This window comes from Callorhinus ursinus, unplaced genomic scaffold (assembly GCF_003265705.2).
Source record: "Callorhinus ursinus isolate GAN/ISIS: 27379988/994484 unplaced genomic scaffold, GSC_fseal_2.0 scaffold1, whole genome shotgun sequence".
NCBI lineage: Eukaryota > Metazoa > Chordata > Mammalia > Carnivora > Otariidae > Callorhinus > Callorhinus ursinus.
In genome coordinates, this window is record NW_027397063.1 from 145,925,333 (window position 1) to 145,953,297 (window position 27,965).

Consider the following 27,965-nt stretch of genomic DNA (forward strand, 5'->3'; position numbering starts at 1 on the left):
CATCCAGGTATCTCCCAGATTCCTCGCTGTGGCTACCGACCACCTGCCAAGCCCAGCTACTTCATGAGAGAAAGCTAGTACTGTGCATGTTGTCGATGCTACTGATTTTCAACACTAGTGATCTTGTGGAGCGCCTGTCTGTATCGGGCACCAACATTAGCTCACTGGTCCTCTCAACGTCCTCATGCAGTAGCACCCCTTTTGCAGATGAGAAGACTGAGGTTCACATAGCTGTGAAGTGGTGTCACTGGGATCCAAAGCCAGACGGAGCAGGCCTCAAAGCCGGTGCTGTCAACCAACATAGATGCAGGAACTCATGTTCTATGTACTCCCTCACTCGGACTCAGGGATGCTTCTCATGCAGGCAGCTTCAGTCGAGGGAGCATTAACTGCCTTTCAAGGGACTTCTCCAGACCCACAATGACCAATGATAACACATGATCATTGGGGCCTCTGGCTATCACATGTTCTAGAACCCTAACACCCAAACACTCTCCCCCAAGGCCAGGTCCACGGAGGCTTAGGCACTGTGCTCAGATGGGCTGGACCAGGGCTTTCCCAGCTCCCAGCCTGCCCCCAGCTCTCTAACTTGTCCCTCAAGGCCTGGTATTCCATGATAGAAGCTTCCTCAAGCTCCGCATTTCTAAAAATAGGGAGTTTTTTTTTTTTTACTGCTCCGGTCAACGAAAGGGAAACTTTATTGAAGCCTAGGGGCTTGGGCAGGAGGCCGCCCTCTGGTCAAATGGGCCCTGTTTGGCCTTTTTGGGGCACAGTTTGTTGGTGTGGCCGCACTTCTCATGGCAGGTGACCAAGTGGGGGTGCAGGGAGCATTATGGCAGATCATCTTGTCGCCGTTGTATTTCTGGGCCAGCTTACGGAGGGGAGGCTCAATGAGGCCCCCTCGCAGGTGAAGAACCAAGGGCAGGGTTCACTCTTTCTGGATATTGTAGTCCAGCCATTGGCTTGCAAAAATAGATGCTGCTGGTCAGGCAGGATGCCCTCCTTGTCTTGGATTTTGGCTTTCCGTTCTTGATGATGTCACTGGGCTCGACCTGAAGGGTGATGGTCTTGCCCATCGGGGTCTTCACGAGGATCTGCATCTCTGCTTCTGCTGCAAGGCTGCCTTCACCAAACCTTACCTGGCCACTCCACTGAAGAGAAAGAGGGTGGCAGAACCTAAAAATATGTTAATTCTATAAATTACTCTGTATAATGGGCATAGATTCACTGGCCAAATATGTTAGGGACTTTTTTATTCTATATCTGCTTCCAGAGTTCACAGTGATATTGGCATTGGAAAGCCCCAAGACTGCTGCAGTCTGGAGCGGTGTTTAACCTGAACCCAAGCCCAGAGTTCCCCATACTGATTTGACCGCAGATCTTCATTTCTTTTTCTCAGGGTATCTGTGAATCTGGTTCCCCAGCTACACGCTGGGGATGACTGCCCCAGCTCAGGTCTCTCAGCCTCAGCTCTGTTGACATTCTGGGCAGGAGCACTCTTTGTCATGGAGGGCTGTCCACTGCCTTGTAGGATTTTAGCAGCATTCCTGGCCTCTTTCTGTTAGAAGCCAAAAGCAGCTCCTCCCATCCCCAGAGAAAGTGTCTTCAGATTTCATCCATGAGCCCTGGGGCCAAAGAACCCCTGGGGACCCACCACTCTAACTCATGCCTTCTTACTAAAGGCAGCATTGCCCTCAAGGAGGCAAAAATTGGTTTTGGGGGGTGAACAAAAACCCCTCCTCTTTTTATGTATAAAGCGCTGATATACACATACCACATCATAAACAGTGTTAAGATTTCATGGGGAGGTGATTTAAGAAAAAAAATAACTGAAAAGACTCTTTGAGAGAGGTAATAATGAGCAAAGGGTGATAAACGTGGCTCTGGCTCAGTTTTTTAGTTCCTTTTCATGCAAACTCCTTAGGGAAAATGCCCTTTGTGGCTCTTTTAAGCCAAACCGAAGAGCTAAGCAACTGTGGACAGTAGAGGGAAGACATCTGGAAGCTGCAGAAGCTGAGGCGGCAATAGACAGAAGACAGGACTGCCGGCCGCCCCTTGGCTGTGACCGCCACGTGAACTCAGAGGGACTCAGCCACAATCACCGTCAGTGGGAGCCCCACGATTTCCAGGGAGAGGGCTGTGGGGAGGGGTCTTCCTGTTGCAAAGGGGGCTTGAAGCTAGGTTGTCGGATGCCACGTTACACCCAGTTATTGAACGTGGTTGACTAAAGCCCTCCGATTCCCTCCTGGACACTCCGTGTTTCTCCCCTCTGGTTACCCTTTCTCCTGCATGTGTCTGGCCTCCCCCTCTGGCCTCCTCAGATCCCACTTGTTGGAGGATATGGCACATCGTGGTTGCCCACCACCGCACGACCTCCGGAGGCAAACAACAGACAGCCCGCTGATCCAGAACATAAAGATCATTTCTACTGCAGGTAGCTGGCCAAAGGCAATTTTTTAAATTAAAAATCCAGCAAATAAATGTTTAAAAATCAAGAAGTTTCTCATTTAAAAGAAAACTTACTTCATTTTCCTCTTTAATCTAGGAGAGAGCAAACCTTCCTAGCTTTCAGTTTGGGGAAATGAGTGACTCTTAGTCACTCGTTTTCTGCCTCTTACTTCTGTCAAAAAAACCCACTTGAACTCAGCATAGATGGGTGAGGGATAGAGCTGGTGCTCACAGGAAGCCACGCGCCCTTCAAAGGCACCTTTCTTAGCGCTGTGCTTCTCGAGCAAGCCTGGCACTGGCTCACGGACCTTCCTCAGAACCACTGTCAGAAAAGCAAGGTAAGTGGGGACGGGGCCATTCCCAGGGCCTCAGGCCACACACTGCTCTCTAGACACTGGACAGGTGTGTGGACTTTGGAAATGCTGTAAGCTGGCCCGCCACCCACCTAGTCCCAACACTCAGGCATCTCGGGCACTCTGGGGCTCCCAGCTGGCTCTTATCTTGGAGCTCACACACCATCTACTACTCACATCCTCCGAGCCCTCATCTGAGGGGCATTCGTAGATGCAGGGCTCTCTCCCTGTGCACCTCTGGCCCAAGTCCACATGCTCAGAATACACACATAATTTTTATCAAACATCCACATTTTTCTGTTTCTTACTTCTATCAAGACTCCCAGGTCAAGAAAGCAAATAAGGCTGATTCCCACCATTTGCCAGCTGTGTTTCCTTTTTTTGTTCTCCTGATAATTTCCTAACTCCTCAGCTTCGTCTGTTCCTTAATTTTTCACTGGCAAAATGGTGGAGAGAGACTAGGATTGCTAATTATTTAATTAGAATTGATAATCATTTTACAACATTGTTTCAGGGGCTCTGCGATGCCCCAGGTCTTCAGTATCTGTTTGCAGGAGGAAACACAAATCTCTCTCTTGCGAAACCAAATGTAGTTTGTCGTTTGAGTGTTTGGGCTTGTGGTGGTGAGGGTGGCAGGGGGGAGATGTGAATTACCAAACAGTGTTGTAATAAGGAACACAGGCATTAAGAAGGAAGCAAGAGGAAGTAGCCTTGAGTCACAAAGCCCTTCATCCCTGAATTGCTCTGATTCACACGTGAACATGTGAAGGTTTAAGAAAGTTTTAACTTTAAGAAGGTTTTAACCTCTTCACCTGCCCATTTAGATAGGAAATAAGGGTGGTTGGGAGATAGAGGGATTTCATTTCTGGCCGTGATGTGCCTTTTTGAGGTCTGTCAGGCTCATTCCCTCTGTGATAGGATTCCGTACACAGGACTGATTTTTGCAGGCAGTTTTGATGAAAGGACCAAAAAGTTCCCTCAAGTTACTATCCGAGTACTGCGAAATGATCTGAGTGCTGCCACCTTCAGAAGGGCCTTAGCATCAGACTGGCCCAGAAGGAGCCTGGAAGGCCAGGCATGTTCCCATCCAAGATGGTGTTCTAGAATGAACAGGGGACCTGGCGGTGTGTGCCGGAGACAACTTGCACCAACTCAAGACTGCTAAGATTCAGGAATTTTGTGAGGTTGGTTGGTAGCTGGAATTTTGCTGTGGTGGAAATATCTGCACCACAGAAACCAGCAAACACCATAGATCAGAGCCCCCCACCACCCCATAAGCTCCTACCGGGACTTGGGGCCCAAAGAAAAGTTCTGCGTATAGCCGTGTGGCCTCATTTAACCTCTTGGAAGCTTTTATGAGTCATCTGCACCACGGTTCAGTATGCTTGTTTGGCTTAGAGCACCCAATTTTTGTTGGGAGGGTGGTGGGGGACAGGAGCATGGGGGTAGGATTAAATGCACAGTACCAGGGAGCATACTTTGAAATCTATGTGTCAAGGTTGCAGGAGGAATTAGAATTTTTATATAAAGGCAGGTGACCAATCTTCTAGCCCAATGATTATCTAAGCAATTACTGAGTTCTGGGAGCTATAATCTGAAGGGGAAACATGCGTAGATTTTTCATCTTTTTGTTTTTTCTTTTGCTTTTATGTCACAAAGGTGGTTCTGGGTGTAGGACTGTTGGAAATCTCAACTGGCTTGCAAATGATTCAGTAACCGCAGACTACTGTTTAGAAATGCATCCTTGAAAACGCCTCCTCAAGAAGGAGGTTTTTCTGTCCCCAGTTACAAATGAGAGAACGGAAGCTCCCCTCAGAGGGATAGGAAAGGGGCAGGGCTGGAACGTGGAATCTGCTAAACTCCCAAGGGCAGGGTTCTTCTATTTGGCTGCACTGCCCTGTGGGGAATGGAGCCCTTCAACTTGGGAAAGTTGAGAAGGGTGTGTGATGATCCAGGGCAAAATATTAAGCAACTATGCTCTGTATTCAGCACCACTTTGATTTGGTTTTGTTCTTACAGAAATCTTGTTTGCTCTTCCCCTCATTAGCTTCTGGTTGGGCTCAGACCTGAGTCAAGGTGCTGGTAGATTTGAAAATGAACCCCACGGATATAGCAGACACCACCCTGGATGAAAGCATCTATAGCAATTACTATCTCTACGAAAACATCCCCAAGCCTTGCACCAAAGAAGGCATCAAGGCATTTGGGGAGCTCTTCTTGCCTCCTCTCTACTCCCTGGTCTTTCTGTTTGGTCTCTTTGGAAATTCTGTGGTGGTTGTCGTCCTGTTCAAGTACAAGAGGCTCAAGTCCATGACGGATGTGTACCTGCTCAACCTTGCCATCTCGGACCTGCTCTTCGTGCTCTCCCTCCCTTTCTGGGGCTACTATGCTGCAGACCAGTGGGTTTTTGGACTAGGTCTCTGCAAGATTATTTCCTGGATGTACTTGGTGGGCTTTTACAGTGGCATCTTCTTCATCATGCTCATGAGCATTGACAGATACCTGGCGATTGTGCATGCGGTGTTTTCCTTGAGAGCGAGGACCCTGACTTATGGGGTTATCACCAGCTTGGCCACGTGGTCCGTGGCTGTCCTGGCCTCCCTTCCAGGCCTTTTATTCAGCACCTGTTATACTGAGCGCAACCATACCTACTGCAAAACCGAGTACTCTCTCAACTCTACGAGGTGGAAGGTGCTGAGCTCCCTGGAGATCAACATTCTTGGACTGGTGGTTCCCTTGGGCACCATGCTGTTCTGCTATTCCATGATCATCAGGACATTGCAGCACTGCAAAAACGAGAAGAAGAGCAAAGCGGTGAGGATGGTCTTTGCTGTGGTGGCCCTCTTCCTGGGGTTCTGGGCACCTTACAATGTGGTGCTCTTCCTGGAGACACTGGTGGAACTGGAGGTCCTTCAGGACTGCACCTTTGAAAGGCACCTGGACTACGCCCTTCAGGCCACAGAGACCCTGGCTTTTGTCCACTGCTGCCTCAATCCAGTCATCTACTTTTTCCTAGGGGAGAAATTCCGCAAGTACATCGTACAGCTCTTTAAAACCTGCAGGGGGCCATTCATGCTCTGCCAATACTGCAGGGTCCTCCAACTCTACCCGCCAGACACTCCCAGCTCATCCTACACGCAGTCCACGGGGGATCACGATCTCCATGATGCTCTGTAGAAAACGAAGAGGCAAAAGATGGAGTCAAGCGTCCCGCGTCAAGAGCTTAAAATTGTATTATAGTAAGAGTTCCTGAGCAAGTGGCAGGAAGAAGACTTACATCCACAGCCGAGCGCGGGCTTTTCACCCCGCAGTCAGCTTTTCCTCTTGCCACAGGCAAGTTCAGTGCAGCAAGAGCTCAAGGGGGCTGCGGCAGCCCTCCTGTCTCCTGGCCTGCCCGCAGGGATGAGTAAACCGAAGGAGAGCGCTAAGCAGCATTTCAGTGAGGCTATCCATAATCCTGTAAGGGAAGGACCATTCATTCCCTTCTAACTCGAACTGATTGCGTTCTCCAGGAGGAACTGTGGAGGATTGACTGGTGCAATCAATTGCTACTCCTTGCTGCTCGCTGTGAAAAATGGGCCCTTTTAATGAACTTCTAGCTTTTGTGGAACAATACAGAAAACTTTGGCATGCCGTCCTAGGGCTTTTCTAATAATATATCTGAAGCATGGTGTATTCCCGGAAGCCAGGTGTACTCAGAAACAAATAACGAAGTAATGAACCTGGATCTTGAGTCTTTCATTTTAAAGGATGATCTGTTAATGGAAGCCAAACTTTTGATGCTGATTACAAGTGTAAGGATGTGAAGGCATTAGCATTGTCTGATTTCCAAACGTGAAATACAAGGCATTAAAAGATCCAAACACATTTGTGGAGATTCAAACACACTTTCATATGCTTGTGAGAATGTTTTGTTTTTATTATAACAGATGAATATTCAAATTTCACAAATAATATGTAGGTGCAGATACATTTATTTAGGGTCTCTTATTCATGTACAAACAGAGCCTTCAAAACTAAAAATAACAAGGTCTAATGAAGTATGACAATGCTTCCTTAATAAGTTTGAAGTACCTGCCATCAAGCAAGGCAAGAATAATCAACTAACAGTTATTACTGATGTGGCATAAACTGGACCGTCAAAAAATTATGAAGTTGTGAAAAATGTCATCCTGTCTTTTAAAATATTGGCCTCCTTTTTAACTGTTGGATGACTCAAAATTTTAGTCATTTCTTACAGGTCATAATCATGTAATTAATTGTTTGACACCATTAAAATAAATCTCTGTTCTTACAGCCTTAATTAATCAGAATTAAGTAGAGACTTTAATCAAGTCGGGAGAGACCTGTAATTCCTCTTCCCAAAAAACTTGTCTTGCAAACTATTAACTGAGTTATCTGTTTCAAATGCTTCTGTAAGTTTACACATTATTACATGCTCTACATTTATAAAGGATGCATTTCCAAAAAGTTGGTTTTCAGAGAAGTGATTTTAGAAGGGTAAGTGGGTGTTGCCTTTATAGACAAAAATAAACTTGTATATAGTCTCACAGAGCCTTTTTTTCCTGATCCTGTTCGTATTTGGTTTCCTTTTTTTTTTATAATTTAATTTATTTGTTTGTGAAAGATAGCATGAGCAGAGGGAGAGGGAGAAACAGATTCCCTGTGGAGCAGGGAGCTGGTCGTGGGACTTGATCTCACTACCCAGGATCACCACGGGGAGCCCAAGGCAAACGCTTAACAAACTGAGCCACCCAGGCGCCCTGTGTTCCGTTTCCTGATGGGCTGCAGATGCCAGCTGATGTGGCTGTGGCGCCCTGGGCTGGCAGCAGGAGGAACCAGAGGGCAACCTGTCAAGGCGGCCACGTGGGGTGGGGGGGTGGCGCCATGGGCAGCAGTGGCCAGGAGGCTGGGGTGCCTGGCAGGGAGGGCTAGGCTGGGTTCACCGGCAGTTTCCCTAGAAAACCTCCCTTTGTGGGGCCTGCCCCGCCCGGCCTGCAAATCCTAGCTCTGCACTCCCGTGTGAGCCTGAACACATTACTTTCAGCCTCAGTTTCCCCTCATCTGTAACGTGGAATATATTCCAGGGTGATGGAAAGAAAGATGATTATTCCCTGATAGAACTTGTAATGGCATTCATTTAATCACAGCAAGAGGGAAATTTTAGGGCCCCGAGAGACAGATGGGCTGAAGGGGTTTCACTGTCCCTTTGTCCCTCTGAGCACACAGCGGTAGACAGGGTGGGGTGCAGTCTGCCCGCTGCCATCCCTCGTCCTGAGGGGGGCGTCATCCATCACCTCAAGACCCTCAGGCCTTCCCTTGTCCCAAAGCTCAGGCGAATTCCCTCAGGATGGGGAATTTGGAAGCTCCAGTGACACCCCAACATGACCCTCTCAGAACACTGACAAGAAAGTTTCTTCCCATTCAGCACCAGAAACATGAAAAGCCAGCGCGATTTCTACACAAAGGTAGTACTGTAAAGGTGAGGTTAACTCTCCGTTCTCAGACGCTGGACCCATCCCTTCCTCGTGGCAATGTGCCCAGCTTCTGGGGAACACGGACTCAGTGCAGTTTGTTTAAGAACAACCATCGTGGTGGTTACGCAACATGGTGAACGTACTACGTGCCGCCGAATTGCACGTTTTTAAATGATTAGTTTGATAGCCTGTGAAGTTTACCTCAACAAGAACGCTGGGCAATAGCCCTGTGAGTATCTGTCCCATAGTAGGCACTCAAATTCATGTCATCTTCTTTCTGGAAGAAGAAAAAAATACAGGGTGTTGGCAAACAGTCCTCAGACCCTTCGGGAGGTTTTCCTTGAGAAACTCTCTTCACAGTTTGGAACATTGGCTGCAATTAGTTCCAGTTGGTTGAATGTCTGTTTTGTGCTAAGCAGGATGCCGGTTATGGGGAGACTAACAAGATGAAGGAGGAAGCTTGTGGAATTTACAACCTGCTAAAGGGAAAACACAAACACGAGATCAACTCGAACGCAAGCAGGACAGATAGGACAACAGAGCAACAACACAATGCTTTGGGACTTCCGAGGAAGGAGAAATGAATTCAATTTCCAATTTCAGCATACAATAGCTTTTTTTTTTAAGATTTTATTTATTTATTTATTTGAGAGAGAGAGAGAGAATGGGAGATAGAGAGCACGAGAGGGAAGAGGGTCAGAGGGAGAAGCAGACTCACTGCCGAGCAGGGAGCCCGATGCGGGACTCGATCCCGGGACTCCAGGATCATGACCTGAGCCGAAGGCAGTCGCCCAACCAACTGAGCCACCCAGGCGCCCCAGCATACAATAGCTTTTAAAAAGACTGTGATTTTGATGAACGGAAAGGGGGAAGGACATTCGAGGCTGATGGAAAGGCAAGTGGTGTTAAGAGCATACTGTGTGGTCGGGGTGGGGGGGTGGGGGTGGGGTGCGGAGTGGTTTGGGTAGTTAAAAGAGAATATGTGGAGGGGTGGGCAGCAGCAAAATAAATACTTGCCCTCTTGCCTTAATTTGGGACAACTTTGACAGGCCCTTCCAATTCCAAGCGCCCCGCCCCGTACAATTAGCTGGGGCATCTGTTTGCGGCCACACGCTAATGCAATTTTTCCTGTTGTTCCAGTCTTGCCTCCTTCACGCCCTCATAGGTATTCCCAGGACGACTCCCCATTCAATCTCCTGTATGCTAATCTCAGAGTCTCAGAGGCTGTTTTCAGGAACCCCAGTCTAAAACGAGGACTTTGGGATCACACAGGGGCAAGGGATCCCCTAATACAAATGGAAATTGATCCCTAGGTGTGGGGAAATGAAAAGGCATAATCTCTGCCCTGGGGATGTCCTTCATTCATTGCTGCCTGGCCATCAACCCCGTCTGACTCTTGGTTCCTACGCTTCCATTTGTCCATTGTACTTTTGCTCCCATAATTTGCCTGCCTCACTCCCAGAGGCATCTCTCTTTCTACTACTGTAGTGGTCATGGACCATTTCTACCTTTGCTTGTGCTATAGCCTCCGACATCCTATATTCTGTACCCATCGGTGACTTCCTGGACTCAAATGAACCAGACACAAGCTCCACCCATTTTTTGTGGTCACAATACTTTACTCCTTAAAAGCTTATAATGGCTCCAAATTCCCCTTTCAGAAAAACAGAAATCCACCAAGTGCTTTCATATACTGAAACTCAACTGAGCTTCATTGTAAAGTAGATAAGGTTGGGCTTACCCCAAGAAACTGAGGTTCAGGGGAAATAATATTCTAATCATGAATTAAACTAACTCCAACAGTAACCACTACCTAACTGCCTAGCAAAATGCCTAGCACAAAGCAGTTGTTCAATTATTTTCTAGTGAATGAGTGAATTTCCTTATCTTTTAATGAAGCCCTCTATACTGGCAATTCAAGTTTCTATTTCACTACACAAAGTTCAGCAGTCCTCTCTCCAAAATCCCCACTATGTTTCTAATAAAACTTTGTGTGACAGAGTTCAAAGATTGATTGAATTGCCTCCTAGTTCCAGAAATCAGTGGGTGTTCTTTGGGTCAAAAATTACTTCATTTAAACTTTTGCTATGAGCACAGTTGCAGAAGTCTGCATTTTCGCCTTCTCTAAGACCTATAAAATAACAGCAAGAAGAATGAATTAAAAAGCCCACAGACTCCATTTTTAAAAATTCTTTTTAAGTAGGCTCCACACCCAGGGTGGGGCTCGAACTCATGACCCTGAGATCAAGAGTCACATGTTCTACCGACTGAGCCAGGCAGGTGCCCCACAAATTCCATTTTCAGTGAAACTTGGAGAGAGATTTTTCAGACTTCAAAATATTTGTAAGGGCGACTAAAAGCAGCCACTCTCAGGCAAGAATTATGGGGGAGAAGGTGAAGAGAAGGGCAGTCCAAGGGGCGACGGGACAGACTTCATACAGCCTGCAAACACCTGTTTCCTGAGGGAGGGGCGCACCATGAAGATCAGGAGCTGCTGACACAAACATGCTTAACAACCCACAGCTAGTCACTGAGAAAAATAATACTATCATCAGGATAGGATAGAAGTGTAGGAATATACTATTTTATTACCATGACCCAATATATCGACCTCAGTTCAAAATGCTTCCTGGGGCACTCCAGAGGTAGTCCAGCTAAAAACGGAAGAAAAGAAAGCCTGCTCTCACTTCTACCAAACATCACACTGAATATGCCAGCTCCATGCTCTAAGAGAAAGAAACCAGTCATATAAAAAGTGGTAAAGGGGGAAATTTGACAAAATACCTGCACAGTACCTTTCAAAACTGAATGTCATCAAAAACAAGGGAAGTCTAAGAAATTGTCACAGGCAAGAGGAGCCTAAAGAGAGAAGACAACTAAATGAATTAGTTCTGGAACAGAAAAGGACATTAGATAAAAACTAAGGAAATCTGAATAAAGTATGGGCATTAGTTAATAATAATGTATCAATATTGGTTCATTAAATATAACACACCATGCAGGGAAATTGCATGTGGAGTGTATGGGAACTGTTTGTACTTTCTTCATGATTTTTTGTAAACTTAACACTGTTCTAAGATATAAAATGTATTTTTAAATTGGAAAAGAAAAGACAAAGTATCTCCAGTTGTAATGATAGTATTGAATAACTGGAAAACTCAAGAGAATCACCGGAAAGAACTATTATGAATAACAAGATAATTAAGTGAGTTAATAGGGGAAAATGCTAATACATAAAACTCAATTATATTTATATTTACAAATAACTACTAGTTAGAAGATGTGATGGAAAACCAGACCTGCATTTTGAAAGAGAATAGAAAAAAAAATCCTAATTAAGATACATATTATAGGGGCGCCTGGGTGGCTCAGTCGTTAAGCGTCTGCCTTCGGCTCAGGTCACGGTCCCAGGGTCTTGGGATCGAGCCCCGCATCGGGCTCCCTGCTCAGAGGGAAGCCTGCTTCTCCCTCTCCTGCTCCCCCTGCTTGTGTTCCCTCTCTCGCTGTCTCTCTCTCTGTCAAATAAATAAACAAAATCTTAAAAAAAGATACATATTATACATATGAAATATATAGGAAATAGATATAAATATATGAAAAACCCCCACTTTAAAGCACTATTGCTGAACACCAAAATGATGTGGATGAAAAGGCCTAGATGCTCTTTTGCAAGAAGACTCAATGTTATAAAAATGTCAGATCTTCCTAAATTAAATGATTAAATCCAACGTTATTCTTCAAGACACATCAGTGGTTCTTTAAAAAGAACTACATACACTGATTTAAAAGCTCTTGTGAAAAATGAACAAAAAATGAACACTCTGAAATGAAGAGCAATAAGGGTGTCTATATTATAAATTACTATGTATATTAAATTAATTAGTTAATTAAAATAGTATGGCAATGGACCAGACAATTGAGTGGAACAGAATGGGAAATCTAGTATTAGATCAAAACATACATGGGAATTTAGCATATATTAAAGATGGCATTTTAAATCAAGTGGGGGATACAATAAATTTCTTATTTAAGGAGTGAGCCAAATGGACTATCATCTGAGGAAAAAAAGTAAGTTTGATTCTTACAGCACACCATACATAAACTTCAAAAATATATTTAAATGTAAAAGTTGGAACAATAAAAGTTCTAATAGAAAAAAACAGGAGAATTTCCTCATAATTTCAGCATGGGCAAGGCCTTTCTCAAATTCAGAAGCCTTAAAGAAAAGATTAATAAATTCAACTATGTGAATATAAAAATATGCATAACACAAACATCATCAAAAGAGAAATCAGAAGACAACAAACTGGGGAAAATGTTTATATGCAATTGAACATTTTCTATAATAACTAAGTGGCACACGCATGTTTATGCCATTATTCTCAGTACTTTTCTATATGGTTGAAATATTTAATAATAAAAAATTAATTACTGTGTATCCATACTACGGAATGTGATGCTATTAAAAAGAATGCTTTCCAGCTAGATACCTATTATCATGCAGAAATGTCCATGATGTATTAACAGCATTTTATTTTATTTTTTAGATTGAATTACTAATAGACACATTGTGTTATTGAAAGGTGACTTCATGTGGTTTTCCCCTTAAAGACAGTACTTGCAGGCACAAAGACGTTGAGATGTCTATAGCCTTCAGATGTTAACTTGAAAAGTTTGGTATTAGCTTTCCTTATCTAGCTGAGGATTCACAAATTCTCCGTAATCAAACTGACATCTTTGATAGATGACTAACAAAATTTTTAGTGAATTTTTGAAAAAGATTTTATTCATTTATTTATTTGAGAGAGAGAGAGAGAGAGAAAGAATGCGAGCAGGGGGAGGAGCAGAGGGAGGGGAATAAGCAGATTCCTCGCTGAGCCCAGAGCCCGAGGCAGGTGTCTATCCCAGGACCCTGAGATCATGACCTGAGCCGAAATCAAGGGTTGGATGCTTAACTGACTGAGCCACCTGGGCGCCCCAGCTAACGAAATTTTTAGTAATCTGGCTAGGACCTCCCCAAGGAAGAGACACACAAATAGGACCCATCACAGGAGTGATCTGGAATAGGTGATTAGTTACAGTGATCCAGTAAAAGCTGTCTGGTAAAGTGTGATTCTTGACAAAAGGGACCCTTAAAGGTGGGATGCCCGGAACTTGTATTCTTGGGGCGCCTGGGTGGCTCAGTTGGTTAAGCATTGGACTCGATCTTGGCTCAGGTCTTGATCTCAGGGTTGAGTTCAAGCCCTGTGTTGGGCGCCATGTAGAGCCTGCTTAAAAAAACAAACAAAAAAAACTCATTAGGGGCGCCTGACTGACTCAGTCATTTGATCATGCAACTCTTGATCTCAGGAGTCACGAGTTCAAGGCCCATGTTGGACATGGAGCCTACTTAAAAGAAAAAAAAGAACTTGAATTCTTTTGATAAGTTTTGTGTTATCAGATCAGTTTCACTCCTATTACTGTTCCCTACTGAATCTTGAGAGATTTAAAATTTTGGAATGATAGAGGAAACACCATATTCATCTTGATACTTCTTACAAGATTTGTAATGATGTCTCGTGGTAGAAATTTTTTTTTAAGATTGTATTTATTTATTTGACAGAGAGAGAGACATGGTGAGAGAGGGAACACAAGCAGGGGGAGTGGGAGAGGGAAAAGCAGGCTTCCCGCGGAGCAGGGAGCCCGATGCTCAGGTCATTATCCCAGGGTCCTGGGATAATGACCTGAGCCAAAGGCAGACGCTTAGCGACTGAGCCACCCAGGTGCCCCTCATGTGGTAGAATTTAATCTGTTTTACACAGCATCTGCAACTACCGGAAAACTTCCTCACGATAATTTCAAGGTCTAAGGCCCCTCTCTCTCTTCTAGTCACACTTCCACGACAGAGGGGACAATGTATTCCGCTTTCTCTCATTGCAGTCAGGCTGGGTCCTCATGGGCGTTTTGAGCATCTCCTGACAGGGTAGTAAAAATCATCTTCGGTGTGGGATGTGGCTGTGGAGAGCTCCTTGGCCACGGCGGTAGACGCATTGGGGGATCAGGTGATGGTAGCATTAGACTCTCTATGAGACCTATTAACAGCATTTTAGAAACCTGGAAGGATAAACCTTAAACTTAACCCCCAAAATGTTAGTCATTAAAAAAATCTTTTCTGGATTTATCGAACTATTACTGATGTTAGCCATTTCATAGGAGGAAGAATGATGCTTTATACATTCCAGGCTTCTTTATTTCTTTAAACAAACATGGATTACTTTCATAATCTGCCAAAACAGTAGAAATATTTCCATTTTAGAAAAGAAAAAAAAGGAGATCTTCGTGATTATGGAAAACTGACTAATGAACCACAGAGAGATAGTCTAAAAAAGGGGGCTGAGAGGAGAGGTGAGCAGGTGGTTGCTCATCCTGATATGACGCTGGCCTTCAGAGAGATCAGTGTGTAGCCGAGTTCGTGGTGGGAGAGGTGTACAAGATAGCATTAGGAGCCTACAGAATGTTTGCTTTTTTTGATCTCACAGGAGATAAATGAGACTATAATTGGAACCCAACTAGGCAGGAAAAACGTCTCCATCATCGTGCACTGTACAGCTTCCTCTCCATGGTGGCCTTGGTTAGAGGGATTCCTCGTAATTTCGATGACATCACCATGAAAATATCACATGTAAACAAAGTGAACAGTGGGTCAGGTGATGCATTTTGTGCTCCAGCTGGGCTCCTCTTGGGGGAATAACTGAGGAGGAGTTAGAGAGGGTTTGTCCAGTGGACAAAGAGTGAACTTATGAGGGAACGGGCACATTAGGGCACATTTCAGTGTGCCTTGAAAACTTATTGAGGGTCACAGAATTGCTGAGTTATTCCCTGGGAAGACTTCTTTTTTTTTTTTAGATTTTTTATTGTTATGTTAATCACCATATATTACATAATTTGTTTTGGTGTACTGTTCCATGATTCATTGTTTGTTCATAACACCCAGGGCTCCATGCAGAATGTGCCCTCCTCAATACCCATCACCAGGCTAACCCATCCCCCCACCCTCCTCCCCTCCAGAAACCTCAGTTTGTTTTTCAAAGTCCATCATCTCTCCTGGTTCGTCTCCCCCTCTGACTTACTCCCCTTCATTCTTCCTCTCCTGCTATCTTCTTCTTTTTCTTTTTTCTTAAAATATGTTGCGTTATTTGTTTCAGAAGTACAGATCTGTGATTCAACAGTCTTGCACAATTCACAGCGCTCACCGTAGTCCCTGGGAAGACTTCTAATTGAGGTGCAGCAAAAGTTCACAGTTTGGGGGGTCTTCCTGCCTTCTGAAACTTACTGAGATGACAGATAACATGTAATAAATTTAAAAGATGTTTCTGTACAAAAGCCACTTTGGGAAATAGATTAACAGTTCTTTGTAAAGTTGAACGTATACCTACTCTGTGATCCAGGGATTCTATACCCAGGTATTTACTCAAGTGAAATGAAGACCTCAGTCTTAAAGTCTTAAAGACTTATTCAAGAATGTTCATAACATCATACTTAATGGTGATTTTAAAAACTATTTTATTTATTTATTCATGAAAGTCAGAAAGAGAGAGAGAGGCAGAGGCAGAGGGAGAAGCAGGCTCCCTGCCTAGCAGGGAGCCCGATGTGGGACTCGATCCCAGGACCCTGGGATCATGACCTGAGCCAAAGGCAGACGCTTAACCATCTGAGCCACCCAGGCGCCCCCATACTTAATGGTGAAAGACTGAGTGCCTTCCCCTTCATAAGATCAGGAACAAGACAAGTACATCTGCTCTTGCCTCTTCCATTCATATTGTACGGGAGGTTCTTGGTAGGAAAAAAAGGCAAGAAAAAGAAATAAAATGCATCCAAATTGGAAAGGAACAAGTAAAACTGTATCTATAAGATGACATAATCTAAGGAATCCATAAAAAAAGTATTAGAACAGATAAGTTCAGCAAATTATGGGATACAGCATCAAAATACAAAAATCAATTCCATTTCTATATACTGGCAATGAATAATCAAACATGAAATCAGAAAACAATTCCATGTACAAGAACATAGATAAATTTAACCAAAAAAAGTGCAAGATACGTGTACTGAAAGCTAGAGGAGCCCTAAATCGATACAAGGACATTCTGTGCTCACTGATTAGAAGATTTGGTATTTTAAAGATCTTTCAGGGGTACCTGGGTGGCTCAGTCGTTAAGCATTTGCCTTCGGCTCAGGTCATGATCCTGGGGTCCTGGGATCGAGCCCCACATTGGGCTCCCTGCTTGGCGGGAAGCCTGCTTCTCCCTCTCCCACTCCCCCTACTTGTGTTCCTGCTCTCACTGTCTCTCTCTCTGTCAAATAAATAAATAAAATCTAAAAAAAAATAATAAAAAATAAAGATCTTTCAAAAATGTCAATACTTTCTAAATTGATTTCTAGATTTGATAAAATCCCTATCACACCCCCAGCTGACTTTTAAAAATTTTGGAGGGTAGAAATTGACAAGCTGATTCTATATAGCAATGAAGGGGATCCAAAAGAGCTAAAACAACTTTGAAAGGAAATAAAATTGGAGCACTCACACTCCCTGATTTCGAAACTTATTACCAAGCTACTCTGAGTAAGACAATGTGGTACAGCATAAGGATAGACATATAAATCAAAGGATTAGAGTTGAGAGTGGAGAAATAAACCATCATGTTTATGGTTCATTGATTGTTTGACATGGGTGTCAAGATAATTCGATGGGGGGAAAGAATGGTTTCTTTCAACAATTGGTGTTAGAACAACTGGATATCCACAGGCAAAAGAATGAAGTTGGACCACACTACCTACCCCATACACAAAAAATTAAAATAGATCCCAGATCTAAATGTAAGAGCTAAAACTGTAAAGTTCTTGGAAGAAAACATAGTTATAAATCTTTATGACCTTGGGTCAGGCAAATCTATAGAGACAAAAGTTGATGAGTGGTTACCCAGGGCTAGGAGAAGAGGGAGATGGGGAGTGAGCACTAATGGATATGGGTTTCTTTTGGGGTGATGAAAAGCTTCACAATGTAGATTGTAATGATGGTTGCACAACTCTGTGAATATACTAAACATCATTGAATTGTGCATTTTCAATGAGTAAATTTTATGGTATGTGAATTATATCTCAATAAAAGTATTTAATAAAAGAATGTGTATAATAGCTTTATTCATAATAGCCAAACATTGGAAATAACCCATTAGCAAGAGAATGGATAAGTCCATTAGCAAGAGAATGGATAAACAAAATTCATGCAATGGTATACTACTCAGTAATGTAAATCAAGGAATAAGTCACTTAAAACATTGATATGCCTAGAAACATTATGTTGAGCAAAAGAAACCAGATACAAAGTGGCACATATTGTAGTATTCTACGTATATGAAGCTTTGGAACAGGCAAAACTAATCTATGGAGAAAAAAATTACAACAACGGTTGCCTTTGACATGTGGTAGAGTATCAGCTGCAAAAGAATACAGGGCAATAAACTGGTGAGGAAGACTTCCTATATCTTATTGGGTGTGGGTGACCTGGAGAGATACACTTACCAAAATTTATTGTACTATACACTTAACAATATGCATATTTTATGGCATGCAAATTATACATCAATAAAAAATATTACAGAAAAATTACAGGATTAAGTATACCAGTATATGAGGACCGGAACTGGGAAATGAAAGCAAAGTGGTGAGGAAAGCTGAGACCTCAAGGCTGCTGGGTCCTGGGACCTGAGGCTGGTAGTAGCTGTCAGGAGTTCTGATCCTGTGGGGTAACTCTGCTCCATATGATATGGGGCGGGGTGTGGGGTGGGGGAGGGAGTTGAAGCCAGAGGTTGGATCGGGGCAGGGCTATCTCACCTCTGAAAGAAGAGGGAAGAATTGCTCGTTGGCAGCTGTAGGCCTTGTAGGCTGTAGGATAAACACAAACTTACAGCTAAGATTGGAACTAAGCCCCAAGCACAGGGCTCAGTGGTCAGATCTATGATACCCCCAGAACTGTAGGACTTGAGATTCAAGCCACTAACATAAGACTTGGTTGTAGACTTTAACTCTAACCTGCTCACTGGAAGGAGTCGTAAATTGAATTCTCTAGAAGTAGAGCCTGGACAGGGATTCCTTGCAAGTGGTTTACTGGGGGCTGCTCTGTGGAGAAGGGAGGAAGGATGTAGGGTAGGAAAGGGGAAGAAGGTAAGCAAAGATGTGTTCTGTATTAGGATTCTCCAGAGAAACAGAACCAATAGGAGGTTATTTAACTATCTGTTTATCTACCTATCTATCCATCCATCCATCCATCCATCATTTATTTGGAGACTTTTCTAAGGAATTGGTTCATGTGCTTATGGAGGCGGACAAGACCCAAGATCTGCAGGGTGAGTTTGCAAGCTGGAGACCAGAAAAACTGATGGCATAAACCCAGGAAGAGCCAGTGTTTCAGTTTGAGTCCAAAGGTAGGAAAACAACCAATGTCCTAGTTTGAAGGCACTCAAGCAGAAGGAATTTTGCCTCTTTTATTCGTGGGAGGGTCAGCCGTTTTGTTCTATTCAGGTCTTCAACTGATGGGATGAGGCTCACCCACACTAGGGAGAGCAATCTGTTTTTCTCAAACTAGAGATTCAGATGTTAATCTCACCCAGAAACCTTCACCAGAATCATGTTTGACCAAATGTCTGGACTCTCCATGGCCTAGTCATGTTGGCACATAGAATGAACCATCACAAGCTCCCTGATGGGCTTGCCCCCACAGGGCCTCTTGGGCATGAATTGTACTACAGAATTAATCCCACTTTGAGACAAAGGGTCTGGTCTTTTTTTTTTTTTTAAGGATTTTATTTATTTATTTGTTTTTTAGAGAGAGAGAGAGAGAGCACAAGTAGGGAGAGGGGCAGAGGGAGAGGGAGAAGCAGACTCCCCGCAGAGTAGGGAGCCCGATGTGGGACTTGCTCAGGATCCTGGGATCACGATCCAAGCCAAAAGCAGATGCTTAACAACTGAGCCACCCAGGCGCCCAGGGTCTGGTCTTCTGTGTCCCCATGTCAGTGAGGCATCTTCCTAATTAAGCCCAGACTAGTTCTGCGGGGAAAAGAGTGTCCAATGCTCACAGCAGATAGAGGAAGGGTGCACCAGCAGGCAAAGGCTTCTGGGTAGGGCACCAACAACGTCCTGTACAGAAGTAACCTCAAAATTCCTATTATAGGGATGGAGGAGCACAGAGAGAGAGAGAGACAGACAGACAGACAAATCTTTAAGACAAACTAACATAAAATTTCCCAGTGAAAATGAGCATGTAAACCAAAATTCCATAGTTTAAGGAAAAAAATATAATTCTAAAACAATGAACAAGATCAATAATCAAGGGGCGCCTGGGTGGCTCAGTTGGTTAAGCGACTGCCTTCGGCTCAGGTCATGATCTTCAGTCCCGGGATCGAGTCCCACATCATGCTCCCTGCTCAGCAGGGAGTCTGCTTCTCCCTCTGACCCTCTTCCCTCTCGTGCTATCTTTCATTCTCTCTCTCTCTAATAAATAAATTAAAAAAAAAAAGATCAATAATCAAAACAAGAGCTCACTTGAGATGAACTCAATATAATAGAATAGTGTAGAAAATACTTCTAAATACATATGTTGACCTATTTTTGAGGAAGTAATAACATCCACTAAAATAACAAAAGATTCTAAAACATTTACTGACACCAGGAAGGGCTGATCTTACCAGAGGTGTTAAACGAGATACACATGGGTGTCAACAGTAAACTTCCTTCTAGAACTGAACTTCATTTCTATTTTGAGACCCCAGTTCTCCCAGAGGCAAAGACATAATCTCAGTCAATTCAGTGTCTCACGTACCCCCGCTCTCCTCAGTGGTGTTACAAGGGACTCTGGCCTTCGTTATCTGTTCATGTCAGTACCTGCTGAGACTCACCTCAGCCTGTCTGGGCCTCAAGCATCAATCCATGAAGTGACCAGCTGAGTTGACCCGCCCTTGCATCCAGGACTCCCCCAGGCTACTTGTCAGATCTTTTGGCACTCCTCTTGTGACACAGGAGACACTCCATTTTCTCCTGTGTTCCTCTGTGGCCTCAGGAGGCTTAGTGAGGCTGTCTAGATCTTCGCTACTTCATGCTGCACTAGCTGGTATAGGAGACCTTCCTACTGCTCTCCCCTCCAGGTCTGGCTCCTGTGAACCCTTCAAGGATGCATCGGCCCACGTGTAGACACCCATGCTATGCTGCCTCTCCACCTGCATCGTGAGGGGGACCTCAGGGATCTTGCTGCTTCCCCAAGCTTGGCCTTGGGAATGATGGCTCAAAAAGCCGCATTTGCTGAGATACCAAAACCTTGGTGGGATGCTATTATGCTGCCTAACCCCAAGGACTGGATCGTGGGAGGTAGCAGTGCTAGAACTCTTCTCAGGACTCAGGGATGTTCACACAATCTGCCTGTTTTGCTTTCCTTCTGACTCCTCTCCTCCTCTTTCTCAGCCTGTTGAAGCCACTTGCCTCTAGGGCCTCTTCCAAAGAAGTTGAACCTGTGAGCATGTGTCATTTCAGGAATACAGACAGGATATGTTCATGTTAAAAATTATTAGAAATTCAGAGGTGGGGTGCACCTGGGTGGCTCAGAGGGTTAAGCATCTGCCTTTGGCTCAGGTCATGATCCCAGGGTCCTGGGATCGAGTCCTGCATCAGGGTCCCTGCTCAGCGGGCAGCCTGCTTCTCCCTCTCCCTCTGCTGCTCCCCCTGCTTGTGTGCTCTGTCTCTGTCAAATAAATAAAATCTTAAAAAAAAAGAGAGAAATTCAGAGGTGGGAGTAGACAAAGAAAAGGAGAGAAGATAAAAGGATGTGTAAGCAATATGGATGATGGGAAAACGTCTTGTGAAAACTAGAATATCTAGGGGCGCCTGGCTGGCTCAGTTGGAAGAGCATGTGGCTTTTGATCTCGGGGTTGTGAGTTCAAGCCTCACATTGGGTGAAGAGATTACTTTAAAAAAAGATCTTTAAAAAAACCCTGGAATATCTAATATTCAAAACTACTGAGCTTATGCTGTTGCAATATGGACCGCCCCAGCCCATAATCTCTTCAAAGCTTCTGTAAAGTTTTAAAGATAAAAAGGCCCAATGTGGGTGAGGTTTTTGTGAAACTCAAGGGACTCAGCTCCACATTTGAGTCAAGATACTGCAACAGGGCGTGTGGGATGGTGAGATGGTTCACGAACTGAACTAATTCAGTGGAAGCCGAGGCAGAATGTCTAGCCAGAGGAAACTGTGAGAAAGTGAGGCCTCCAGCGGTTCACAGAAACTTGGGAAGGTTTTAAAGACAGATCTTATCTAGATTCTTCAAGAGAAGGACACCTGCCCTCACATCTGCGTCAGACATGCCGGAAGGAATGCTGGAGACACGTGGACACCCTCTTAATCTGTGGGCATAGTCACAGAAGCACTCTTTCACCCACAAAGCATCGATTGAGAACCTCCTAGGGGCTAGATGCACTGGCCTGGGTACTGAGGATACAAGAATGAAAATCACATGGAACTTGCACACAGGCTCTCTCGGTCAGTGGGAAACAAGTAGGTAGACTCTTCCGAGCTACGGGCCATAGAGAGGGATGTAACTGCAGAAAGAATTAGCAGCCCCTGCACAAATCACCTTCAGGGCAACCTTGCTCTTTGGGCACCTGTGGGTGCTTACTACCTCCCCTACGCATTTCCTCTTCTGCCCCCAAGACTCACAGAATGTTTTGCCAACGTGGTCCCAATCTGCAAGTCTGCATTTCTGACACCGCGCCCCGGATATTTACTTGTGTCCTCTGCCTAATTAAAAGTGGGACATTTCTCTTCTTTGTTGGGTATTGTGATCATCAGGAATGACTGCTTTGGGAGACCAGGGCCACACTGCAGAAGCTCCACGATGACCACTTTCTGACATCGGGAGAGTACAGGCGAAGTGTTACCAACGGTGTCACCAAAACAGGAAATTGCCCCTTATCTCAAAAACCCTTGGGTGAGATAATTGCCTTAGTGTCCAGAGTTAGGACCAAGAAAGACAGACTCTTTCTGGAGAGGGGCCTCTCTCCCAAGGAGACCGAGATTCTTGGTACATTTAGTGTGAAGATGCGGGAATTTTCAGGGACATGTTTTCTCCAGGTGGGGTTGGAAAGAACAGCTCTCCCCCGCCATTTTCCATAACAGCAATCAAAATAAAACAAAGGTTGTAAGTTTCAAGAGTTGAGGAAGGAAATAAGCTCATGTATTGTAGGTTCCTGCAACAGAGGAATTCGTGGGATTCTGACACAAAAGGAATTTTGTAACAAAAATTCCTGCAAAAAATCTAAGCTTCTACTTCCCTTTCTTTTTAATGGATGAACAAATCCAAGGCAAAATACTCTTCAAGACGACTCAGCAGAGAGAGGCAGCTCTCCCCAGTGGAGGCCTTGCTTACCTGCTGGAATAACTGGGGAAGGTAGGGGAGGGCAGGACGGGGTTGGGGGCGGGGAGGCTATGGGTCAGCTGGGCCTGAGCCCTGGCTTTGTCCGTGCTGCCAACTAACTGACTGTGTGGCTTTGAGTCTGCGTTTCCCCTCTCTGCACTCAAAATGCTCTGCCTTCATGGTACAGATGAAAATTTAGCTACTTTATTTTGTAGTTCCCAAAGTTCTATTTAGTTCTTTCACAAATCTGTGAGGTCTCATCATAGCTTCCTATCCCCTGCAGGCATTGTTTATTGGTTTTTAAATATTGTATTTATTTTAAAATATGTCTCATAATTTCAATATCTGAAGCCTGTGTGGGTCTGTTTCTGCTGGTTCAAGTTTATATTGCTTTGTTTTTGTGTGTGTATTTGCTTATATTTGACTGTGACTGCTCTTTGACCCTGAATATTATTTGGGGGGATTTCCCAAGATGTGGGATGAAGCTGCCCTTATTTCAAAGATGATTCTGAGTTTGTTTCTGTCAGACACAAAGGGGCATTACCAGTTTTGCACAATACTTCAGCTCACAGCCTGATGTTTAGTGGACTAGCTCAGTAATGCAAGTTTAGACCACAGATCTACACAAGGGCTGGCTTGTGCTCACAACCTCAGGGAGGGGGTCCTATCACTTATTCCTGTCTTGCTGCACATCCAGGCACTTGTCCTTACATCCCCTGGGATTCAGACAAAGGAAGGTGATTTCCATTTGTTCCACTCGTACCCTAAGGATCAGAGCCCCCCACCATAATGTGGGTCTGGCTCCTATTGGACCTCCCAACCTTGAAGACCCCTGGCCCCATGCCTCATGAAGCCACCCCAAGACAGTTTCTAGTTTCCCTGTCGGTTTACTTTGGATCGCCAAATGCAAACATGTCTCTAACGATTTATCTCTTTTTTACTATCCCATCAGCTTTTCAGGGCTCTCTGATAAAGGGTTGTCCATTTCTCTTTATCATTCTATCATTTTTCTCTTTATATATTTTATTTATATGCATATATGTTTAGGACTGATCTATCTCTTTGATGAAGAGTAATTTCAACATTTTTGTCGTGACTTTCTATTCCTAAAGATGCTTTCACAATTAAAGTCTGGCTTTTATTGTTGTTGTTTGGGGGGTGGGTTATCACTGCACTTTGGCAACTATGGGAGGAGTGCTTTGGGTGGTGACTGTTCTGTGAGCCTGGGGCCTTGTGTGAAAACAACCGAGACCCCCGACAGATGGCAAAGGATGTAGCAAGAATGAGAAATAATCTTGCTTTAAACTACAAAGGTTTGGGTATTTTTTGTTATGTGATGTAACTTAGCCTATACTGACTGATACAGAAATATTGGGCTAATGCCTCAAAAATGTTACCCTCATTATATACAATCATATGAGACACTTCACATCAGGTTCCCAGACACCTCTGCACCCCCTATGTTCTCAACGCTGTCTATCCGCATCACCCACATGTCTGGGCTGCCCTTGCTCTCTTGTGTCTCTGGCCATCTGCAAATATGGTCAGCTTCACCCAGGACACTTTCCCCACCCTTCAGGGGGCCAAATCTTATCCTTCAGTCCTCAGTTTAGAGACCTATAGCAGATGCAGATGATGCCTGCCCTAATCTCCATCAGGGAGTGGTGTCCCCAGTCTCTAGTGTCTGTGAGCACTGGTTGCAACCTTGCAGACATCCCTCTTCCCTTGTTTTTGGCTCTCCTCCACAAGTCCCTTGGAGCATAGCTAGTCCCTCTCCCCGCCCATGGCAGCCTGCAGCCATTGGCTGGCTGACACGGCTTCGGGTAATAAGTCTGGCCCCCCCGACTCAAGGTGAGACCAACTTTGTGGTACGATGAATATGTGTGTTTCTCTGGAACAAGGTGCCTAAGCTGACTTACTGCCTGACCTCAGACATGGGAGTGAGCCCAGCCAACATCAGCAGAGCCTAGTCCAGACCGGACCTGCCCAACAGAATTGTGAACTAAGTAAATAGTGGTTGTTTTTGGCTGAAGTTAGTCTCCTGGCTTATCTTTATTTCCCTGCCCTTGTTCTTCCCTCACTCCCTCTCTCCTGGGAGCATCCCCTCTCTAAACTGCATGCACCAGAGCCCTTGTCTGAGGTCCTGCAGTATGACAGGGTCCCCAACTGCCTGTTCCTGGACTACGAGTCCACCTGTGCCGCTTTGCCACGGTACTGTCCCGGATGTGGTGCCTGTTTCACACATTCAATCGCCATCCATGGAGTCTGTTGTTTACTTACCTCTCGTACTAACTATAAACCTCTTGAAGGCACGGGCCTTGTTTTTATTATTATTGCTATTGATAGTAGCTCCATCTCTTTAAAAAAGATTGAGAGAGGGGGTGGTAAAGCGGTTACCATATTATCCTCAATGCCGAGCATGCACGAGGTCCTCACTGAGAGTTGAAGGAATGAATGAATGACTGTCCTGGATTGAGCAAAGAGATGCAGGCTGTAAGCACTTTTGTAGAGCACATTGCAGATGAATAACATTTCCATAGAGAATGGATCTTGGGGACTTTTGAGGTGCAGAGACCAAGGACTTCAGTGATAGAATTTCTGAAAAGAAGGGACAAATCAGGGTAGAGAAACATAGGAGCAGAAAATGGCAGAATTTTGTTACCAAGAGAAAGAGGACATTTGAGACCAAGATGATGTTGACAGATCCTTCTCAGTGAGGAGGGGCTCAAAGTCTGGTTTACTCCCAGATAACATATGTTATCTGTTACCACACAGTCACCATGCATACTGAGCTCTTTTCTTTTTTTTAAGATTTTATTTATTTGAGAGAGCATGAGCAGGGGAGAAGCAGACTCCCCGCTGAGCAGGGGACTCGATCCCAGGACTCTGGGATCATGACCTGAGCGGAAGGCTAGGCGCCCGCCCCATACTAAGCTTTTATACTAGTGTGAGGAGGTGGTTATTCTCAAAAGCACCGCTCTGTTTGAATACCTAAGATAGGAGGCTCCTTCCTAGCTGGTAAGAGGCAAAATTCCAGTGTTGTTCAGAGTGGAAAAAAATCAGATGATTATTTCAATCTCCTTTCTCCATCCTCCACCTCCGTCCTCCTGAACAATCAGAATTCCACCTTCCAATCAATGAGGTTGGTTTCTGTAGAGTTTGTAATGAGACTGACGAATTTGCAAACCTCAGGACAGATGAATGGATTCCAATAAATACCTGCCTAATATCAACTGATCAGGAAATCACAGAATCTTTTAATAGAAAGACAAAGCCAGTCCTCTACCTAGCTTTTTCCCATCTGGCTTTCTTGCTATAGATCCTTAGGACTGCAAAAATCCCATTTAGTGAAAAGATTTGGTATGTAGCTTCTAGGCCATCTTGATTTCCAAGTACAAGACCGTGGAAGGTTCATCAAGGTCCCTGAGGGCTCTGGGAGCAGCCCGACAACCTGTGGTCCACTAAAATGATCTCCTCAGTGTGTTTGCTTGAGTGCTTTATTATATTTGTTCTTTGCAAATGTGTGTGCTGGTGTTTACTGAGGATGGCAGAATGTGGACCAGTGAGGCCAGTCACCCACATAGAAAGTTCTGAGGTTCTTATCATCCCAAGGGCTCCAGTGGACGTCAGTGAGCAGTGCTCCTCCATCTGGCCCGGTCTCCTCAGCCAGTCTCAGCTCGAGGAAGCGACAGTCGCCAACTGACGGCTCAGCTACAATCCCATGCCGCATCTCTCTCTGCTCACTCCTTTCAGAGAAACCTGCTGCTCACGGAACCTTCCAGCTCAGTTCCCTGGGGGGATTTGCTGAGTGTCAAAGAACAGATTAAAGTCGGGCTCTACAACTGTGGGTTTTATTGGGGAGGGAGGCCTGGTGTGGAGGATTCCTCACTTCCTGACCTGTGTCCACTGGGATCCCACATATTTGGTCTGTTCTGCTCTCCGCAAATGCGCGAACGACTCTGGGTCGTTCACCAAAACCTGGGGTCAGCTCACACCTGGCCCGATGGCAACCAGGCTGAAATGGTGTTTTGTGTGTTGAGTTTTCTCAAAGGGACTACAAAACTGTCTCCTTGCAGCCTAATCAATCAAGGCAACCTGTCTCTAGAGGGGGAAAGAGTGGGGGATTTGTAGGCAAGACACTTGACTTTTAGTTTCAGCCCCCATAATTTGGGGTAAATCACAAGGTTTCCTACTTCTCAGTACAAACTACGCTTCCTATCACCTGGCTTATTTTTTCAAAAGGTTCTTTTAAAGATTCAGTGAGATACTGTATGCAAAATAAAACCTTAAAAGTACTTTACAAATATTTGTTATTATTGCCGTTGTTTTATTACTATTATTAAAGCGCCATCAGAGTTTAGGGCAGGAGCCTAGAAACTTCAGAGGAGAACAGGTGTGTGGACACTAAATTCAGGACACTACCAACCGGGTGGAGAGAGCTCCAATCCCCGCATCTCTCTCCACTCCAAACTCCAGTCAGACTGAGCTGCATGGCATCAGTTTCTGGAATTCTCCATCATCTCTCCAGACCCTGGATCTCTGCAGGTGCTGCTTCCCTCCCCAAGCACCTTGTGCTGTCTTCACTTCTACCTCTTCTCCTCCTCTGACTCCCCACCTGGAAGCTAGCCCTGAGCAACCCCACCTCCACGTCAAGTCTAGATCTAGAATAGATCCAGATATCACAGCGCTATGGTCTTGCCCCCCAGCCCCGTATCCCCAGCACAATGCCGTGCTGTCCATTTACACATGTCTGTGTAAGAGAGGCAAGAACGTGTCCTACTCAGTAGCGTGGGGTTTGGAGTAAGTACTGAATGAACACTGAGTAAATGAAAAAAAAAAAAAGCCCACTCTAACTGTTAAAGCTGAGGAGCCCACTCACCCCTGACAGTGATCAGACCCAAAACCCTAGAGCTTCCTCACCTGCACTTCTCGGGACACTTCATGATTTCAAAGGCCATGGAAAAGAGCAAGGGTGCGCACAGCGGCCCGAGCGCACTGGGAAAAAGACCCCATTGCTCAGTAAGAATTAAAGGTGAAGCAAGTTGGACAGACTGCACCACCTGCTCAGAAATCTAAATCGTGAAAGATGTCCCCAGAGATAATAAAGGGGAAACCAGACTGAGCTTTAAGGGCAGTGCCCACCCTCTCACACCAGCATGACTAGGGCTGGCGGCTGGTTTACACAGTGCATTTCTAGTCTGGGTTCAGAGTCACAATTCTCCTTTCATTAATACCTCACGGGATCACCA

At 44.7% G+C, this 27,965-nt stretch overlaps 1 protein-coding gene and 1 pseudogene across 1 annotated transcript; one reads left to right on the plus strand and one right to left on the minus strand.

Annotated features, from left to right (window-relative positions):
- Positions 1–2,648: 2,648 nt before the first annotated feature.
- CCR4 (C-C motif chemokine receptor 4) lies at positions 2,649–7,351 on the plus strand. Its single transcript, XM_025884725.1, has 2 exons — positions 2,649–2,786; positions 4,849–7,351. The coding sequence occupies exon 2, from the start codon at positions 4,896–4,898 to the stop codon at positions 5,976–5,978; it is 1,083 nt and encodes a 360-aa protein (XP_025740510.1). The 5' UTR covers positions 2,649–2,786; positions 4,849–4,895; the 3' UTR covers positions 5,979–7,351.
- Positions 7,352–12,931: 5,580 nt separating this feature from the next.
- Positions 12,932–14,312, minus strand: LOC112820399 (E3 ubiquitin-protein ligase RNF138-like; annotated as a pseudogene).
- Positions 14,313–27,965: the final 13,653 nt, after the last annotated feature.

What these genes read in the sequence shown, in the direction of transcription:
- CCR4 (XM_025884725.1), top strand. Translation starts at nt 4,896, where the DNA reads ATGAACCCCACGGATATAGCAGACACCACCCTGGATGAAAGCATCTAT.